Source organism: Lichenostomus cassidix, chromosome 12 (genome assembly GCF_008360975.1).
Source record: "Lichenostomus cassidix isolate B80296 chromosome 12, HeHo_3.0, whole genome shotgun sequence".
NCBI classification, from domain to species: domain Eukaryota; kingdom Metazoa; phylum Chordata; class Aves; order Passeriformes; family Meliphagidae; genus Lichenostomus; species Lichenostomus cassidix.
The window spans coordinates 6,890,122-6,911,661 of record NC_139493.1 but is presented as its reverse complement, the minus strand read 5'-3'; the positions used below and the strand labels follow the sequence as shown (position 1 = coordinate 6,911,661).

Genomic DNA, 21,540 nt, shown 5'->3' with positions numbered 1-21,540 from the left:
TTTTATTACTTTAGCGCACTCCTCCCCTCCCAGCAGAGACCTTTAAATCTTGGGCCATAAATCATGTATGTCCATGCTTGAGCTCTGGGAAAACCAGAGCTAGAGCAGAAGCACACCAGGCACTGAGCTAACCTACCTTCATGCAGCTGATGGAGTAGTGCACCTTTTCCTCTAATGCAATGCTAAGCTGTGATTCTTTTTTACATAATTCTAGAGACACAAGCAAGGAGGAAAACAAACAGGTTTAAAGTATGTTTAACAGTTAACTGTATATGAAGAAGCACACAGGAGAGCTTTTTACTATATTTACTATATTTACTATATTCTCTAATGCTTTATCTATACCAACCATTCAAAAACCTGAACAAGAGGTTGATGACCACAATTATCAGTGATCTTTCTGAACTTCCCTTCCCCATCCACTGAGGCTGTAGCTCGTTATAACTGAGCACACACAGACTTACTCAGCTCAACAGCAAAACCTGATGCAGGAATGGCATTAATCCCACAGGGATGAAAACACCCATTTTTTAAAATGAAAAGAGTGCTTGGGAACTTCTAGGAAAATCATAAACTAGACAATGGTGAGCCCTTCCCAAGCAGAGGCTGGGAGAGCTGAGGCACTGAACTAGCAGTGATGTGGCAGCACGTGGCAGAGGCAGGTGCTCACACCTGCACTGGTTGGGTCACAAAGCCATAATAAACAGAAGTAGGGCATCCCAAAGCCTTTGGGAAAATATGTACTCTTTACAGCTCTTGTGGGTAATGGCAATGGATAATAGGTTTTTCGTTTGTGTCTCTGGGATCTGAAAAAACCCAAAGGCACAGAAGAATTCAGGCTTTTTTTAGGCACTCCAAGAAAACCTGCAGGCTGGGTCACACAGCTGGAGACCTGTGGGATGCAGCTCCACATACAGCTCTGTTTCAGCAGGAGAATGTCACAAACAACTGCCAGTTTGGGGATGCTGTGCTGGGGACAGCTAGAAACTGGTTTGTGACTTACTGCAGTAGGACTACAAACCTCGGTTGAAAACCCACACATTTAGGGGACCATGCCACCATGTACATGTGCCCCAGTCACCTGCTCTGGGCTTCTGCTATTGCAATAAGGAGAGATCTAATTAAGTCAGTAGAGTTAGGCCATAATTTGCCTCATCCCAATTTAGAGGCAGCAAGCAAATGAAATGATGCCTGACATAAAGGGCCCCTGTCTTTCCACTGCTAGAAAGGGGTGCTGGAGGTGACTGCTGCAGGTTCACAAGAAAGATTTGACATGAAAATCTCAAAGAACACATACAGATGCATACTTATTGCTCGTGCAAAAACATCCTGGGCTAGGAAATACCACTCAGGTGCTAAGAAAGGCACCTTTTCCATTCTGCCTGTAGAAATGCACTGAGAATGGTTTACATCCATAATGCATCTTGATTCCCAAGGGCTGCTGAGCCTCCTCTGGGATTCCTCCCACGATAAAACTTTGATGTGTTTACTCACCTTCAGAACAGGATAACCAAAGACATCAGACACAGATTGACAACGCAGCCTATTTTTGTTTACATTTGTTTCCTCTCCTCCCTTTCTTCTGCCAGAACAGCCTTTCAGTCCCATCCCCTCGGAACAAGCTGAGCTGAAGTGGGAGTGACAGCACAAACAGATTTGATTTCTCCTACTAGACTTTCGCGCACAGACTTTGCAGTGATTTAAAAGCTGCTTCCACTGATGCAGTTCCTGTGCAGGTGTTGGCAAGTCAGCATTCCTGCAGGCATTGGACAGCAGAGGTGGCTGCATCTGCCTTCCCTGGAGCCATGGCACACCAAGCAAGGCCATGTCTCTGCATGGAGCACTGATGCCTGCTCTGATGGGATAACCCAAGGGTGCTCTGAGGGAATCCATCATTTCCTGTGGCACCCTAATTCCTGCCAAGCATGTAACACTCCCTCTCCTAAAGTTGAACACCACTGGCAAATATTTTGCTTACAAAAAAGGTGTTTATTTTCCCCAAAACACCACTGCAGAAAGCACTATGGTGTTATTTAAAAGGTGAGCAGAGACAGTACATCCCTAAGGACAGCAGCTAAGGAAGTATTCCAACGTCCAGCATCTCATGGCCTGTCCATTTCCTGTTTCCACGGCTCTGAGACACAATGCATGTGTCACACACGCAGACACCATCTTGCTTAACATCATGCAGACAGCAGTACCAGACAGCTGATAAAAGGCACCATCCCTCCCTCCAGGAGCTGCAACTCCCACATCCTCAAACTGGCTACGGCAGCACTACGCTGCCGGCTGAGAGAGAAATATGTCTTGGGGAGCATCACATCTGTGCCTGAGTGTGCAAGGTGCAGAAGGAACAGGGTAAAGCTGACAGAGACTGCAGCAAAGCAAAGCCTGCAAAGGTCTGCTCTTGATCTGCTCGTGGCTCACACACAGTCCCCACGGATCCCGTTCCAGTGCCAGCACAGGGCACTGCAGCCAAGAGGAGCTGCTGAGGCCGACAGCACAGCTTTAGGAACCCAAAAAGGGATGATCTTTGCTATGCAGAAAATACAGCTTGATTTGGGTTTCCTGAGAATGACTGATACGCTAGGGAAGTGTCATGAGGAAGGAAGAAGGGATGGGAGGTGGATTTAATCACATAATAGCTGTTTATGGCCACGAGATGGCATTCCTGCCCCAGAGATGTCCCTCTGCCATGCCTGCACCCAGCTCAGGACCACACACCCCTCCCAGACTGCTGCACCCAGGCTGGACTTGGCTGCAGAAATCCCTCAGCTGGTTTGGGCACAAAATCATGGCAGTGCTAATCACAATCTTTTGGGTATTACCAGGGGAAATTAAAAAAAAAAAGAAAAAAAAAGTTGCATGATTACTTTCTGTGATTTAAATGACTGCTTTTCAAACACCCTGTGCTCTTGCTTAATGCTATCCCAATTAATGGAGAAAAACTCAGCAGGCAGAAATGGAAATGAAAGCCCAGCACTGTTTTGCTGGGAGGTCTGAACTGAAAGAAAAAGTGCTTTTACAAGGGCTGCCTACTGTATGTGCTCCATCAGTGTATCTGCTTTGGATACAGCATGAGTTTACAGTTTCATTCATTAAATACCTGTGTGCATTTACTGTCTGTGGCTGTGACCACTTCTCGAACAGGGTGACTTCAATGCCACACACATGCTAATCAAAGTTTCCTTTGGCCAAAGATGCTCCACTGCACCAGCCACAGAGCTGCTCACTTCACAGAACAATTAAATTCAAATATGATTAATCACTTCTATCAAATCCTGTCCCCGTGGAAGAAAACACAACTGCAGAGGACTGCTGTTGGTTAAGGCCTGGTCATGATTTTGGACTTAATAAGGCCATAATACCCTGACAAATTTACTGAAACATAGTATCTCACAAGCACAGACCATGGGAAAGGAGACACAAATCCTCTGCCTGAAAATACAGGTTACTGGTTTGTGCCAACACAGTCTAGACCCTCCCTTATGTAACTCAGTAGAGGAGAGCCATGGAATATTTTCTAAATGTAAACAGCAGAAAACAGCACAAGGTACCCTTCCAAAATCAGCTAAAAGGAGGACCAAGAAGTGTGAGACCATGTCTTATTGTGACACCACTCACATTTTTGCTGTCCTACTTTTTCTAAGCCAGGATCCAGGACAGGAAGCCCAAATCCAGCCAGATGCCTGGGTTTGCCTTGCCTAACTTCTGACAGCTAGGAGCAAAGTCACACTAACATCTCCTAGGTCAGTGGGGATGAGTGGACAATTCCAGCAGGTGGTGCCCAGCCAGCCATCTGCAAGCTCCTCTTTCCATGAGCATGCCTTGTCCTCCTTGTCCATGTAGTGACAACAGGATATTACTGCCTTTAGGTGCTTTTACACTCAGTTCTGTGGTTTGTTGGGAGACACAGCACATTCACAAAGCCAACACTCACTACCTTCATTTCACAGTAAGAACACCTAAAATGTTGAAAAATCACTATCAGGGTTGGTCTTCTCATGACATCATTCCAGGGCTCTGTCCAGACAGGAGCAGGCACAGTACCAATTTTTTAAAGCATGTTCTCTATCTCCCTACACTGCTTTGCAGCAATAGCAGTGCCCCTCATTAAATAATAATGTGCACTACTTGTACACAGCACTTACTAAATAAACCAGCAACTGGGCCCTTTCACATGTCTCATCCCCTGCCTTTTCCTTGGCAAATGACGTGCAGAACTTACACTAAGGCATGGCTTAATTATTTTTTTTTTAAACACCAACTATGAGCAATAAACAGCAAGACTGAATGTATCCCAGAACTTGCATTTTGCAGTCTTCTTCTTAATTAAGCACTATTTCAGATCACTGAATCTGAGTCTCACTTCAACATCCTTTTGGTTTTTCCTATCCCCATCTTAAGGTTGCAAGCATAGGAGTGATGAAGCAGACGGGTGTCGATGAAAATCGCCTTGGGCATCATCACGCCTTCTGGAATACTTAAATTTGAATGTATGTGCTATCACAGGAATACATAATTCCCAAGTGCATAGGAACACTCAAGAAATTAGACAGCTGGCGAGAAAAGCAAGACATTAATCTGTGAAAGAGAAGGTGCATGAGCTCAACCCCTACTAGACACCAGAGAATCCATGTGAAAGCAGTGCTATGTGTGCTCTAAAAGTCAGGGAAAACACAGTCAGAGCTTGCACTTACTTGATACTGGAAGAAACCAAGTACAAGAGGTAAGTGTAAAGAAATAAGCATTATTCTTCAACACAGTTTCTAGCGTAACAGTTGTAGTACAGGCAGGAGGGACATGAGACCTTTGGGAACAGGGCCTCACCTGGGATCACCATTCACAGTCCCAGCAGAGTATTCCATGGCCTAGCAGACTGCTTCACAGCAGTGTGGCTGTCTGGGTGACACTCAGGGTAAGGGAATCCCTATGGGATCTTGCCTTTATTCTGGGGAAAAACTCAGCTGCCTAATCTAAAGCAGAATTTTTGTCCCATAGCGGCTGAGCTGGGTAAGAACTAATCCTGCAGAACAGCTACGAGGGAGCATCAGAAGAGGTTCTGAATTCCTAATTAAAAAGGATAGTAAATCACTTGCACGAAGACTTCCCATAATAGATCACACGCTTGCACTCGGGTAATAACTTTTTAGTGCAGTTTTTGCTGTGCTTAATGACTTGTCCACAGCCTCCACTTTCAGAAATGGGAACGTCACAGCATAAATCTCAGAGGCATTATGGAAATACTGTCACATGCACAAAAGGGGATTTGAAGAGCAGGTCAAACCAAGCTATCAGCAGAACTCTTCAGGTGCAAAGTCAAGCACAGTCTCGTCAGAAAGCTGCCTCCTAGGCATGCTAAATAGCTGTAAGTGAAGAAAACTTGTGTCAGGGATTTGGACACCACTCTGTACCCTTCGGCCTTAGACAGAGGGGTTAGAAGCAACTGCCCTGAAGTTCCTGTCCCTGTCATTGTCACCTCTTAGGCCAGCAGCATCACGGGCTCAGGGCATCTGTACCATGCTCACAGAGACCAAAGCTGAAGACTTCTGGAAGACATTTCCCCAACAGATGCCTTGGGGAAGACTGACCCTCTGCTCAGAGCCTCACCCCAGGAACAAGGGCTGGACCTCACAAGCAATGGTGTCTGATGTTAGCTGTACCCAGGCACCTGCTTTAACATATTCCTAAGGCTCCCAGAGGTTTCCTAAGGAGAAAGAGTTGCAAACATCTGCACAGCTGTGAAATGAAATCATGTGACTGAAAAGGCAATCCAATCAGTGTGGGTAATTAAGATAGCTTCTATTTAATGCTGAAGCCAATTAGATGAGGGGGGGTGAAGCAAGAAAAAGCAGCTATTTCCTAAAATTTCCTTTTGCTTTGTTTTTTACCCAGCCTCATGAATTTTGCTTACACAGAGCTTAGCTAAGCATGCAAACCTAATATGAACATTTGCTTAAAACTGTGTAGCCACGCAGGACTTGTGCCTGAGCTTTGCCATGTCTGGAAGAGACCTAGCAGGCCTGGCAATAACAGCTGTACTGAGGGATTCACAACATGAACTGAACTCTACTTTCACTTGCATCAACATAAACCCCTCCAGTTTAACAGAGTCAAATTAGTTATATGGAATATGGAATATTCATTTGGAATTTATGCATCTCAGAAGGACTTTTCTCATTTTACCACAGGGAGTGTTCACAGCATCTCCCAACAAACCGTGCAGCAGAACACTGACTGTGACAAAATGCTCTTATCATGCTCCTCTCTGTGCAAAGCCACTGGGCATCACTTCAAACTCCAGGGCCTGAGGCAGGGGGTTCCTGAATGAAAAGACCAGATTTTCCCCTTCTGCAGACAGAGAAAGCATCGCTGCCTGCCAGCCTCCCTTCCTGCAGGGCTTCTTCCTTTGCTGCTCGGTGCCTGTCTCCCACAAGGACAGGGTGACTGCATGGCACTGAGGAAGGATGCTGAGCAGCTGCTGTCCCTTTTCATGGTCAGTAGGCTCTGATGGATGTGGCACACCAATCTGAAACAAAAACTCTGGCTGAGTGATAAGCTTGGAGGTTTGGTGCAGGGAACTGAACAAGGACAGCCTGTCACAGCAGAGATAAGCAGCAGAGCTGTCAGAGCACCTTGAAACAAATCAGGGAGCAGCATCAGAGCAAGCACAAAGATAAAACCAGACACCCCTGTCTCCTAGGGAGGTGGCTAAGGGAAAGGAGATGGGAGAGGTGTAGAAGTTTACCAAAGACATTACTTTATCAAGAGTGAGCTTCTGGAAAGGGCACAAGGCTCAAGCCCTTGGTCACAACAAACACAAGACGTGACATGGAGTCAGATGAGACCCACTGAGTGTCCTTTCTCCAGCACTGCCTGACACCGAATGCTGAAGAAAACTACATGGAAAAAAAACCCCAGCAATGAAGAGAGGTCCTTTCTCCTTCAGAAAACAACAAGCTCCATCCTCACTTCACATTCTGTGAGCTACTGCACAACCCTGGCACTAGGACTGAGGAGGCTGCTCTGCAAGGGGGATATATAACCTCAAATGAAAACACTTCCAGAGTCAGAGGAGCAGCCCACACCTCCATCCCTTCTTGGGCACATCAAAATGCACAGATAGGTTGGCCAGATTCTTCTCCCACCAGTATTTACTGCTTTTACTCTAAATGGTTCAGCTCAGTTCAATGCAGAGACAGCTGAGTTTCACTGCTGTGAGTCAGGGGAGAAGGAGACTTATCTTGCTGCCAAAATAAGTCCAGGTGAATCTATAGCATTTTTTCACAAAGCACACAGGTGCTTGCTGTTGTTTGGGTCACTTTTCTTTTGTTCTGCTCACATCAGAGAAAGGTGATGTAAGATGCTGACCATCAGCACTGCTATGAGCACAGGTCATGGTTTAAAAATATCCAGCAGCTTCTCTAGAGACTTTAGGACAGAGGTGCTGTGGTTGGACCTTTTGTGCTATTCCCAAACCCCTTGACAACCCTGTTCCCAGGCTGCACAAACAGCAGCACTACTACCACAGCTCCTGGAAGGGCATTTTGGAGACGTGCAGAGGGCAGACCTCAGGCCAGAATGCAGGGAAGGGGGTACATAAACCCCTCAACCATCTGCAAGAATACAGTTCCAGCACAAAAAGCAGTAAAATCCTTCTCACGCTGGGATTTGGGATATCTTTTAGAGGCATCTGTGTGTAGGTCATAATACACAAAGGCTTTTTCTTACACAACTTATTAAAAGCACCACTATTAAAACACTGCAAGCCTGATCTGAAATGAACCTTGCTATTTCAGGTCTGGCTTTCTCTAGAACTGTGCCATCACCAGCATCAGTGCTGAGGCAGATAATCCTCACATGAAGGGATTGGGCTTAAAATGTCAGGAATCCAACAGGGAGCCTGAGAAGAAATAGAAGGGCAGTATTTACTGTTGTCCCAAAAACCACACTCCTTGCACACAACTCATCTGATCACTTGGTATGTATGGCTGCTAACCTTGCTGCTGCCCTGCCTCTCTCAAGATCTGCAAACAGGATTCAGGCTTCAAAGTCACTAAGATGCTTTCTTCTCAAAAACTGCTGGTTTTACACCAGAAAGATGAAAGAAGAATCTCTCTCAGACCTAGACCAGAGCTCTAGGAAATCCTTCCCTGGCTGGTGAACTGCCTTTTGCCACTAGAAATGTGGAACCCAGGCTGGAATCCCCAGTCTGGCATTGAGCTGGAGAGCAGCCACAGTCACTAGTTTGCTGTGACTTAGGTGCTTTAGCTGAGGGTTGGTATTTCAAGGACACATGAGAATACAGTGAACAACTCCGTGAGTTAGGTGAAAAGATGTCCTACAAGGTTGAGTGGCCCTGCAACACTCTCCACCCCAGGACAGAAGGTTGTCATAGAAAAGTGAAGTCTTCCAGTGAATCTTACTGTTCAAGTGTAATTTTCCTCCCCTGACGCTTATGAGAAATTTAATCTTTTGTAGCCTGTAGAGCCTCCAAACAATGGCAAAGCTGAATTTCAAATAGTTTCAAGGCTGACAGTTAAAAAATGCTGCCTGTTTCCAGAATTGTATATATTCTGGATATTCTGAGCATGAGTGCTTAACCTGCATTTTTTGAGCCTCTAAGATATAAAACTTCTGGGACGTACAGAGGTAACTTGCTTCAGTATTTACAGTTTCACAGTGCTGAGACTCAAAACTCCATGTGTTCCTCACCCCAGGCCAGGCAGCATCCCCTGCCAAAGCACACCAATCTGGGATGCTGGGCAGCAGGCAGTCCCTCATGCCTTCACAGGGCTGCTTCCTTTCTTTAGGGCTGGTTTGCTTTTTACAAAAAGTACAGAAGAAAATATAGTGTGAATGACCTCAGTGAGATTGATGTTGGCATATAAACTGACACCTCAGAAGGCTGTTTTGCCTGGTCATAATTCTTTTGTTTCTAAGGCAGCACTGCCCAAAAATGCAGCAAAAATTTCTCTCAGCTGTTTCTATCACTGCCCTCATGACCAGAGTACCTGAGGGCCTTCAAGTCTTGTATTAAGCAAGATGACAAACATGTCACATCTGGTTCATTCTCTTTCCTTCTCAAGAGGAGAACTTAGGTACAGTAAATTGTTTTCACAGGACTTTGGTTTCCTGTGTCTGTGCTGCTGTGCTGGGAGGGGAAGCAAGGTGAAAAAAACACCTCTAATGCAGAGAGGAGAAAAGGACATTTTTGTGATGGCCTCTGGTTTCTGTGAAGGTTATTCTAGAGCCTCAGCTTGGCTGGTCTTTGGTTCTGGAATTAAAAGGTTCTAGAACCCTCTAGGAATGCAACTGTCAAACCTACTCCCCTCCTAAGCCATTTCCACAGGTATTAGCCCAAATGCTGGAGCAATCCAGAAGGCTTCAAGCCTGGCTCACATTTCTACAAGAAGCCAGTGCAGAGAGAGGATGAGTGTGATGGACTTGCATAACTCTAATCACACCGCAGCATTCAGTGTTGGCTGCATTTTCTTGAGGGCTGATGGCTTCATGCCCAGACACTGTACATTTCATTATAATAACAAGACCCACTCAATTAAAGAGCTCACTCCTGTACGTCTTATTTTCAAAACAATTCTTGTAGAAATGGCCCTACATCTGGCAGTAAAATGACCTGTGTATGGAAGGACAGACCCTTTGAGCAAAAATACGATGAACAGACCAATCTGAACAAGTACATGTAACCCAGGAGAAGTGTGCTTTTTCAGTATGAATAGTAGTAATTTCCCCTAAATAGAGCCCAACTTTCTCCACTGAAGCAGTAAGAATACCTAAAATAGTGACAATTGTAGGTTCTCATGGAAATTTTGTTCTAACCACAGCTCTCTTCCTTCCTTCTCTGAAGCAGATTTCAAAGCATTTTGAAAAGTAAGCCAGGCTGCAGCACTTTCCCTGATTGGGAATATTGTTTTTGAACCACTTACTGCAGATTCCTGCTGCTCTGGTGCAGCGCAGGGCACGAGGCATCAGCAATTTCTGTGCCTCTATGAGAGGACAGTGACGGAGGGAAGGCAGCCTGTCCTCAGCTCTGCTCTGTCCTGCCTGCAGTCACTGCTCCTGAGCTGCCTGCAGTGCTTGTGCACTCCCAGGTCCTGTAGCTGGGTGGTTCTGGATTTCCTTCCATGAACTTGGGAAGCTCCTGGCAAAATGCTGCTGAGGATTGGCCACTGGGAATGGGATATGTGCACAGAGAGGGAATATCCCAACAGCAGCTCCTCCTGCACTGCTCCCTGGTCCTGGAGGCTTCATCCCACTTTAGCAATTCTCCCCTGTGACGAGGAGCACTGAGAGTTTAATTTAAGCGTGAAATCTCTGCAATGATCCAGAGAAAAACTGCCTCAAATCCATAGTGTTTCAAGTCAACTAATCCCACAAATTGGAAAGGAAATAAGCCATTCATCATTTTCTCCTTCCAAATTACAAAGATCAATCACCACTGGTAGGCACTTAACAACATCGGGGAAAGACAAAAGGAAGCTGAGTATGGGGTCAAAACTGGGGATTTGGGGATGAGGTCAAAAAAGACAGAACAAAACTGTGACCTTGAATAGGACTGAGCCAGAGAGGCCTCAGATAAAGCTTTAACTGAGTCATTTGAAGCTTTTCCCAGCTCCTCTCTCCCATCTCTGGCTGTGGCTGCCAGACTGTGTCCCTGCCAGCTGTTTCCTTTCTCATAGGACTGCCAAAACCCTGACAGTGAGGACAAGACAATGTACCTGTACCTGATGGCACCAGTTCAGATGGACACTCAGACAAGTACTTATCTAAGCACATACTTAACTCCATCCCTATTTAGCAAAGCCCTTACGTACAGGCACAGATTTATCTCTCTGTAGCTACACGAGACATAAGCCTCTCATTAACACTTTTTTTTCCCTCAGTCAGGGCTTATGTGCCATTCTTAGCTGCAGGACAACACTCTGCACGTGTGGAAAGCCATGTTTGTCCTCTGCTTCTGTGAGTCCTCTCCAGCCTCATAGTGCAGGGGCAGAGCAGAGATGGGGCAGAGGAGAGTGTGGTGGAAAAAACAAAAAGCAAAGCAAGGCTTACGTTGGCTTTGAGGCTTCAGCCTGGTCTGTCTGCAGTTTCTCCCCACCTTCAACTTCCATGGTGCAGTACACGATGCGGTTGGGGGCCAGAGACTTCAGACCTTGCACCTCCATGATGACAACCTGAGGGCAGAGAAGGAGAGATGTGAGAGGAACAGCATCCTTCAGGCCCTGCTGTGGCTGCTGAATGCACAGGATCAGCCAGTGCTGGGGTCCTTCACGTGCTACTGGATGTTCATGGTGGCAGCTGGGCAGGGATGGTGGCACTGCCTGGGCTGAGTGGGGACCACGGCAGCCAGCCAGGCGTGTATGGAGACCAGGATTCCCTCTGACTGCACATGGGCTCTCTGAAGCCCTCAGCTGTCCAGGGCTGCACCAAGCCTCAGGAGATGGGCTTCAGAGACATGGTCCTGTTCCCATCTATTTGCCTTAATATGCAAAATCCAGAAAAAAATAGTACACAACTACTCACCTTGTGCCAAAAGCATATTTTCAATATTAATCATACAATGGTTTGGGGTTGACATTTGAAGACCATCTAGTCTAGTCTAACCCCTATGCTGTGGCAGGGATATCTTTCAATAGATCAGGTTGCTCAGAGCCCCATCCAACCTGACCTTCAACAGTTCCAAAGATGGAACACCTATGTCCCAATTGTTCCCTGTTCCTGTGTTCTGCCACTCACATAAAAAATATTTTCTTTCTTATACTCAATCTAGATCTACCCTCCTCCAGTTTAAAACTGATGCCCCTTGTCCTGTCACTCTACAGCTCTGGTAAAAAAAAGAAAATCTTTCTTCATCTTGCTTATAGGAAATCTTCCTTATTAAGGAATCACCACCTAAGTTTCTTGCAGGTAATTAACCTTTTTTCTTTCTTTAAAGGTGATTAATCCCATTAACCACACACCTTAAATACTTCCACAAGAAGCACTGTGGGAGTTTCTGCTCATGTTTCATTACAGCTATCTATGCAGTACATACACAGGGGTTTAAAATTCCTTTCCTCAGGTCTTCTGATCTGGCTGGAGCTGACGATCCTCTCCCTGGCACACAGAGCTCCACAAACCCTCTGATGAGTGAACATTTTTGGTAAAAGCTTTCTTGCAGCAGGAGTTGTGTGCACTGAGCAGCCCAGACCTGCCAGCTCCTAAAGTCAGTGCTTCACTGGGCTTTGGCTTCGACCAGATGGGGTTCAGCTGGAGCAAAGCATTTGTGACACCCCCTGGAAAGGGTGTCCCTTCACACACAGCTGCACACACTGCACACCTTCTGCAACAGGGAGGCTGCTGCTTTGTGATAGTTCCCTGCTCCTCCATAGGGGAATGCCGGGAAGTCAGGCTTATTTGATGCTGCTCTTGAAGGCATCTCTTGGTTCACAGCCCTAATTTTAAATAAGACTGAACTGAATACTATCAAGATGGTTTCAGACACTTAGTAAGTTAAATCCTGAGACTGGACAACCAGAGTTGTTAAGTTTTGCATTAGCATATGTATAACAAGAGACCCCCTAAGAAGAGAAAAAAACAGAAAACTAAACAAAAATAGAATTTTCTGATTTTTCTGCATCCTACATTTTTTGACTCCATCCTGGTAGTTGTTTTGACAATGTAACATAAACCCACTCATTGAGAGACAACAACAATTCTGTACGGGTGAGCTGATGACTCCTTGAAGTAAATATGCTCACAAATAGACCACAAATGTGTTTCCACAAAACAACTGAGTTGGCTGAAAAGGGCTACTGAGCAACACTGTTCCAGGACTGAGGCAGCCTGTGCCAGAGGCAGCAGCAGCACCCTGCATTCCCCTGGGCTGCACAGACAAACTGCTCGACAGAGCGCTGAGCAGAAAGTCAGTGTGCAACAGAGAGCAAAGAGCAACCCAACACAGCACAGTATTTCCACACAAACTGCAAACCAATCTGTTGGGTGCATTCAAACCCCAGCAATTTTTAACAGTTCTTCAAAGAGGAAAGACTTCTTGCAGGGAAGTACAGCAACATCTCTAACTGGCAATAGCTAAACATGGTGACATTTATGGTGTTGCATTATTGTACTGGTTTTGGGGACAATACAGGCTGAGGGTTACTGGGCTACACTTAGGAACAAACTGCATGAAGAGGTCAGTTAATGATGCAGATTTCTGAGCCATTAGTTATACATCACCAGGAAATGCCAGACAGTGTGTATCACAGAGATTTTTCCAACAAGGTGGTGAGATGCCAGAAAGGACACAGTGTTTAATCACAAGCAAAGCTTCCAGTAAACAAGAGAGTGATTTCTACTCACCTCTCTCCACCTAACCTAAATGTGAACTGAGCAGAAGTTGGCTGGTGTGCTTTTTACTGCCATGAACTCTGCACACTGTTGTGTGCATGTAGCTTACCTCCAGGGAGAATGACAACACGACATCTGACTTGGAAAGCTGGTTCTCGTTTTCCTCTCCCATGTCAATTATTGAGGTGTTGTGGCTACGTTTCAGCTTCTGCAGCTTGAACTCGGAGCCTCCTTTAGACACAGGCATGCTCTCCAAGTTTGCCATCAGGAGATTGACAGATGACTTCAGCTCCTCAATGTACATGTTCTCCATTTCTTTGGACACAAACTTGGGAAACTTGCGCTCCTTGGATTTAGAAACAAATACAACAAAAAAAATGTCTGTGACAATCAGCAAGCACTTGTTGCAGTGGGAGAATCCCCCAGGAGCACCTGCAGAGGTTTGTGAGCAGGGAAATCCTACAAACCAGATGACAAATTACAGCTTCCCCTCGGGTAATGTAGAAACATTATTGCTAACTTCTCATAGAATTACTACTTGGTACTTGTCCAACTTTCCTGTGTCTTGCATGCACATGCATTTCACTGATTTTTCTATCTGCAAATGGACTTTTTCCTGTGCATGTATTTGCAATTACAAACACTCCGGCCACATCTCAGCTGATCTTTGTGACTGACAGCAATTTATCAAGGATTTAGAGGATGCTGACAGTAAGAAATTTGTTTTCCAGTCTCCCAATTGTGCCAGCTCTTTTAAAAACACTTCTGAACAGTTGCTCCATCAGGTTTCTAGGTGTGAAAGGAGGGAAAGAAGGAAAATCAGCCAGTGTGGGCAGGAATGTTTGATCCTAACTGGAAGAAGGGGTAAAACTCCTTTTCACTACTTGCCAAGGCCTCAGTCTTCCTCCAAGAAGACAACCTCTCACTGTGAGACCCTCCAGTGCTGCTCGCTGTCAACAGGAAACTTATACTTTAGAACCAAAGGTGACAGTGAGAGCAAAATACGATGTTCCCCAATGCATGTTCTCAGCTTTGAACTGCTGCCCATCACCAGCCTGAGCCCTACATCTTCTGACAACTCTTCCCATGCCCTGAATCTGCTCAGGATTCAAATGTCTCTCAGTGGGTTACGAGAGACTGTGCAAGGCGTAAGACAGTGAGACAGCAGCTGCAGCCAGGGAATGCAAGGCTGATGTGCAAAGAATCTTGGTGCCAATTCACAACATTGTAAAAAGCCGTTTGTAAAATGTATGCTAGAAAAGAAAATGAGGTCATGTTTCTTCTAGAAGACTGTCATCAGGCTGCTGAAAAAGTTATCCTCTGCACTAGTTTTTGCATCAGTCCTAAATAGCTTACCCACTACAAGCAGAGCTCACAGCAGTACTCACACCAAGCAGTTTAAGTATAGTCATCTGTTTCCAGTCTCAATCTTGGGAAGCAATTCCCTCATGTAAATTAGACCTGGGGTAAGATAAACTACCTAATCAGCCTGCTGCATTGTCTGTGCATTATATAAGTTGAAAGTCACCCCTAGGAAAAAAAAAAACCAAACAACTGTTTTGTAGATTTTGAGAACTACTGCAAAAGCAATGATGTTCTGACATTATTGCTTTTTTACCCTGCTGCCATCCATCTCTCCAGGGACTGCAATTTTGGCACTGCCCCCACAAACCTCTTCAGAAGTGCAGCAAGGACTGAGATATTTCACTGTGTGCCACCAGCAGCTTCTCATATTAAGGCTAAAAATGTAGTTAGAAGTGATGCGTAACAGTTTGACTGAGGCTATTTAACTGATGGTGGAAATGCAGAGATGCAGGTCTGGTCTCAAGTTATCCATCAGATTGGAGATAAAGATGGGGGTACTCTGGAGATAGACACTATCAAGAGATGCAGACAACAGCAAGGAAGGGCATTAGCCACCTCCCCATGTACTAGGAGCAGAGAGAGGATCAGGAATGGGGACAAGCACGGAGAGAGGCAGTTAAGATACTGAGGAATGACCTGTCCAGCAGGTTGGAGCAGAGCAGGTCCAGCCCCAGACAGACATATCACTCCAGTGTTACCACAAGGTCTCATTTATCTTCCTACACATGCTCCTCATTGTCCTTGAGGCCAGGTGGGGGAAGAGGCACCACAGGACAGCAGAGCACTCGCTGCTGCAGAGAAAAACACACGTCTGCCTTGGCATCTCTAAGCTCTCAGCTGTAACGCTGCTCTATTTAGCTGCTGGAAAAGTACAACATGCAGACTGAAAAGCCTGTCCAGATTCAGCTTTAAAACATCTGCCTGACTTCGAGGGTGATCCTCAAGCTGCCTGGCTCCCAGGCTGGGCTGATGTGCTTTGATGGAGTTGGGCTCAGTGGGAGACCCTGCCTAGTACTGCCCTAGTACTGCCCTAGTGCTGCACTGAGCTGCACTCTCCTGGGCACCCTGGAAGACAAAAAGACCCAGAGCCATGTCCTGGCATCCAGAGGCAGGAAAGCTGGCATGCACAGTGACTTGTTCAAGGTCACACAACAGGTCAGATGAAGCCTTGCAGAGCCACTGGTCCCATAAGACTCTGCAGCCTTTGCTGCCTCTGAAGTGCAAATGTCCTAGTGTGATTTCTTAATTTATTAACAAGGCATTAATTTGCCTTGAGCATAGAATCGCCAAGACAGTCACCTCAGGGCCAGTTTCACAAGCGCTGTAAGCCTCTGTGTGCAGCAAATCTGTATTAAAAGCTGCAAATTGGAGATAAAAATGGAAATGCTATCCTTTCACTGAGCTGAATTGTGAACCTGTCCTCTGTTACAGGAAAAGCAGGCTTGTCCAGAAAGAAGCATACAGAAATGGATTCTAAAGGTCATTTGGATGCCTCCAAAATATGGTATTCGTGGATCTGAAAGAACAAGGTTTCTCATAGGCAGATGCTGGTGGAACCTGACATTCTGGAGAGAAGGCCTGCAGCAGTACCATGATGGAGAGATTAAATATCCATAGCTGCCAACTGGAACACAGGTAAGTCCCTTTACTCTAAACCACCCTCCAAGGTGCACAGTTGTATTTTGAAGGTTGAATTCTGCACAGGGATATGTCAGGTTATGTTGAGGAGTTTCCCCCTGACTGTCTCTTGCACGGCCAGCAGTGTCACGGTTTGTTTCCAGCATCCTTGGGGGAAGAACAGAAATGGCAAATTCTCGTTGGCAAAAAATAATTCATGAAGCTGCAACTTCTGCTGCCTGCTACTGAATCATGCATATTGTTGTTCTACATGCCATAAAGAGAAAATGAAATAACAAAACCAGGCAATCTTTTTCTGGCAGCCAGGGCCTAGCTACCCATCTCAGAACCAGAGTAGCAGTGCTCAGCACAGGGGCTTACATTTCACTGCAAATAAATACTGTAGGTTTTTTTGACAAGAATAAAGTGGCAAAGGGCCAAATGCTCAACAAAAGAGCTGCAGTCAGTTTGCTGTTTTGCTGCACCATTGACTGGCCACGTGGTCCTTGGCCACCTCACTAATTTTATCAGTGAAGTGGAGAAAACCAGAGCCTACGTCCCCAAAGACACAACAGCAGCAGCTGTTTAACAGAGGTGTTAGTGAGGAGGAGCTGTGCAGGCTCCACCAGCACCATTGCTAAAGCCTGACTATAAATCAGTGTGCTCTGCTTTTCACACCCAGGCATATCAGTGTGGTTGCAAACAGCTCTGATATTACCTTCCTTAGAAAAATCCCAATTTGGGCCCAGCTCAGTGCTGGGAGGACTGCTGCTGAAAGGCACGCCCCCAGAGTGAGCTTGTCTTTCTGATTAGATATTTTTCTTTGCCTTGTAGTAATGGTTTCTTGATTATCAAGAACAGTCAGATAGATCATTGCCAATGACTTCAGCCCCATTAGGGCTTTATCAGTGACTCAGAGCATCTGATTAGAGGCAAGGATAAAACTCAGCCATACTGATGTCAACAGGATCCTCTCCATCATCTATGGTCCATCAGAGGCCATGTAAATGTGCACTGTGGGAGGGTGTGATTTGCTCCTAGGGAGATAGCTCCTTACAGAAGGGTCTCTAGGGAGATTAGCTGAGTGCTTGGTTATCAAAGCTCTTTGGATGACCTGTGCCTCTTGCTCCAGAGAGCAGCGACGTCCACAGGAGGCAGTGCTGGCCTGACTGATCCCATGCAAAGTGTGAACTTGTTTGGGACAACACATCTGAAGTACCTTTATTGAGGCAGCATCTAACTACAGGCTCCCAGAAGCCATGCAAACAGCACAAATCCCATCAGGGCAATTCCTGGCTCCTTTTTTTACATGCTATCATCCACCCTATTGCCTAGCATAAAAATCTGACACCTCTGAGGATTCATAAGGGATTTTGCAGGAACCTAGATTATCCCATCTCATCAGGACATTCCAAGAAACGCACATCACAACAGCTTCATCTTGTTTCATTTGCAGCTAAAAATCTGATCATTTTAAACTGGCAATTATTGGGACAAGAAACTCATAAGAGAACGACAAGACCCAGGAGCTGCAACAAACTACTTGTATACTCCTAAATTAAAAGGTTATTAATAACAGTAGACTTTTTTTTTTTTTACCTTAGCAATTTGTTCTGCCATTTGGAGACGTCCATCTAACTCACGTCTGATCTGCGCTGCTTGCTCATCGGGGTTGTCCAGCTGTATAAAAACAAAACGCAAATCAAGGTGAAAAATTAGCCAATGCATCACCTTCAGGAGCAGCTCAGTTCCTCAGGCTGATCACCTGTGCTGCACTGTTGATAGAGGGAGTGGTGAGGGGCCATGTTCTGGAACAAAAGCCCCCACAAAGGACACACATGATGTTCACCAACCCAAGACAGTCAGTTTTGATGCTTGCCCAGCTGCCTCCTGGGGTTGAGCATCCTCATCCTGAGGTCATCTGGTACAGTGTAGTCTGGAAAGTCTGAGAAAGCTACAGTGACAACAAAAGTTTCGATTCCCAGCCTGATGAATGGTGAGCTCATCTGTTGGTGCTCCCCGGATCAGCTGAAACACCACTTTTCCCCAAGCCACCAGTTTCCACAGCACTTCCTTGTCCGTTTGTCTGCACATCCTACACCTCCCCTCTCACACACACGCTGCTGCAGATCTGCACGGGTGCAGGTGTTACTTTTGCACACTGCTTCCCGCTGCTAATTTTCCAGAGAGCCAACACCGACTGTGGCTGAGATTGAAGCAAAATGTATTTTTTATTAGCTTTTGAAAGCCTTTGTTACTGATTTAATTCAGGAAAATGACAAAGTGTCCTGACTGTGATCCAAATCCACTGAAGAAGCTTCAGTGGTTTCATTCCCACCAGCTGCACCACGTAACCTGCTGTCTTTATAGTCCTGATCCCAGCACCAGTACAGAGCCACAGTTTACCAGCAGCTTTCAGAATCAGCTTCCCCTGTTAATTTCTCCGTGAACAAATGCACCTCACAACTTCCTGCACCAGTATGCAAGCACCTCTCAGAGCTGCTTCATTAAGTGTAGGAAGTGTACAGACCCAGATTTCCATTTCTTTGCAACTCTGAAAGAGGGGTATTATTTGAATTCTATCTGAGCTACAGTAATTGAGGTTAATCACACACTACCCAAAATAACTCAGGAGCTAAATTTAGAAATCAAGGATGCTGCTGTGGAGGAGGGTTGATTTTGCAGTATGATAATGAGCCAACAAACAGTATGATAATGAGCTTTCTGCACTATCTTGGTTGTGCAGATGTTTTCCAATGATGCTACAGGTGTCAAGGACAGATCTGACTGCAGAAGATTATTTTCCTTAGGAGCCAAGAAGTGGCCTAGGCAGTGTCTGTGGCTGTGGTTGAGTGGGTAAGGTATTGCTTTCCAGAGTTGTGCTTCCCAAGATTAAGCACTGATGCCAAGCCAAGTAACCAGGTATTTAAAAGAAACAAAAAAAAATATTTCCACACTGCATTTTCAATGACTCTGCATGACAGCTCCATGACAAAAACTGATCTTTGGGAAAGCAATCACAGTCTCTAGTAGCCAAAGTAACATTTCCTTCTTGTTGTCTATGGAATGGTACTAATGAGGCAGCCCCTGCCTGTCCTGCCAGCACCTTCCAGCAGACCTCTTGTGACTAAGAGCAGCAGCCCAACAGCTCAGCCACTGCCTCCTCCTGTGCCTGGGAAAGGTTCCTGCTGCCACCAAAGCAACCTGAGTACATTTTACACAGTCATAACACTATATAGGGCCATTAAAAGAGTAGTGCTGGTGCCCATAAAATGTACTTTGCTTGTGAAATAAGGCAAAGTGCAAATGTGAGGCATACCATCTAAGCAAGACCAAGTAAGGCAACACAGACCTTAATATCATTAAAACTCAATTTCTTAACTAGAGAATCAGCTATTTATTATCTGCCACATGCATGCCCACTTTATATTCAAGTACTTGACAGCCAAATAAATAAATGATTTACAAAGTCAAAGAGAAACTGAATTAGTTTCGTTCTGCATTATGACTATGTTATGGGTATGCTGTGAATAAAGCAAAGATATAAATCATAAGGTTGCCCCAGTCAATTAAATGTGAAAAGTATTATAAATTTCAGTATATATATAATTTGTCATATGCACTGGGCTTTTCTTCAGCACCATGCCACAAATACATGATGTACATAATTTGCAATTCTCAACTGATCATTACCCAACTGCCTGCTGGTAAATTAGATGTTTTCATATGTCTACCCACAACCACATTAGCTCTCTCTGCCTGCCCTGCAGAGATTATCTACGTTGGTATAACAGTCGCTAAAGTGAAAGAATAAAATCTGAAAACCATATGTAGATTAGGTTTTAAGTGGAACCCAAAACTGACTAGCACTGCAGGCAGCCCAGCACTGCAGGCACTGCAGGGCAAGTGTCTACTCTAACCCCTGGTGAGGGTTCAACTGCAAGAAGAAGACCTTGCAAGAAGACAGATTTTTTACATATAAACTGTCAATAAGGAATTATTTTTAGTGGGCATTAGTAAATGACAGAAATAGGATTAAAATGGTCCTCGTGTGAGTTTGACAGTTTTGACCACCAGTAAGAACCACTTGGTGGCCTGCAGAAGCAATCCTTTGCTTCCATCCTCCTGAAGCAAACTCACTAAGAGAATTTTCTTCCTGTTATCCCAAAGGGATGGGAGATAATCCCTCTACACCTTTGAAAGGCAGAAGCAGACACAAACCAACTAGCCTAATTAGGCTGTAAGATCTTCAACAAAATGCACAGGCACCTACCAAACCCACGTCTAAAGTGTTTGCTGTGTCAGAGAACTGCTGCACATCACCGAGTCTGAGACTTGTAGTTTTTAAAGCCAAGAGCCCAGGCTCACTTCTACTCATCCCAGGAAATGCCAAAGGCAGTGCAAGGACATGAATGGTGTTAGGGGATTTTCAACCCCTGTGGTTTTGGAGTCCAAGTGTTTTATTTAAAGTGTTTATATTTAAACGTCCAACTTAGGTTTACCACAGCTTAAAGCCAAACCATTTACAATCGCTGCCACGGCTCCAGATGAGCCACCGGAGCAGCACAGGCTGTTCTCCTCTTTCCTTTGTTATGTCCAAAGCAGTTTGGCTCAGATTCACACCTCAGATCCACCCACCTGCCCGGGGGCTGAGCAGGGCACAACCCTCATGCCATCAACCACAGCAAGAGGGCTGCAGATGGGACCAACCTGGCCTGGGGACAATGCTGGTGGCACAAGTGCCACGCTGTACACAGCCCTGGGCTGGCTGGTAAGAGCACAGTGGATCCAGCTGTTCCACCAAACACGGATTGATGGGGCTCAGTCCCAACAGACACAGGCGAGGGAAACACAACACAACACAGGAGCTGAGCCCACGCTCTGAGCTCAGCACTGCTGGGAATAACGATGTTGTAAACTACAAGGCTTTCTAATGAAATAACATCGTTGAAAGCTAGGAGGGTTTATAATGATAGGATGCAACACACAGATACAACCTTCAACGCCTGGCATTTACGCTGTGGACATGACAGGTATTGTTGGTGTAATTGCCATCAACCCAGCCAGAAACCACCGGGACCATTTAACAGTTTAATTCCTCCCTGCCAGTCACTGCTAATGCCGATCTCTGCTTCCCAGCAAAGGCAGCAGGTGTCACAACATCCCCATCCCTGAAGCATAACTGGGGCTGTCCCAGGGCATCTCCCC

At 45.6% G+C, this 21,540-nt stretch overlaps 1 protein-coding gene across 17 annotated transcripts in view; it reads right to left on the bottom strand.

Moving 5' to 3' along the window:
• The window catches only part of CADPS (calcium dependent secretion activator), a 205,285-nt gene that overhangs the window by 116,057 nt on the left and 67,688 nt on the right, over window positions 1-21,540 (bottom strand). For all 17 annotated transcript variants that reach the window (XM_085072396.1, XM_085072395.1, XM_085072398.1 and 14 more), the window contains exons 4-6: window positions 17,932-18,012; window positions 13,460-13,696; window positions 11,074-11,195 (exon numbers count right to left, since the gene is read on the bottom strand). In XM_085072396.1, the coding sequence (XP_084928522.1) occupies window positions 11,074-11,195; window positions 13,460-13,696; window positions 17,932-18,012 (440 nt within the window). The remainder of the gene's footprint in view (window positions 1-11,073; window positions 11,196-13,459; window positions 13,697-17,931; window positions 18,013-21,540) is intronic.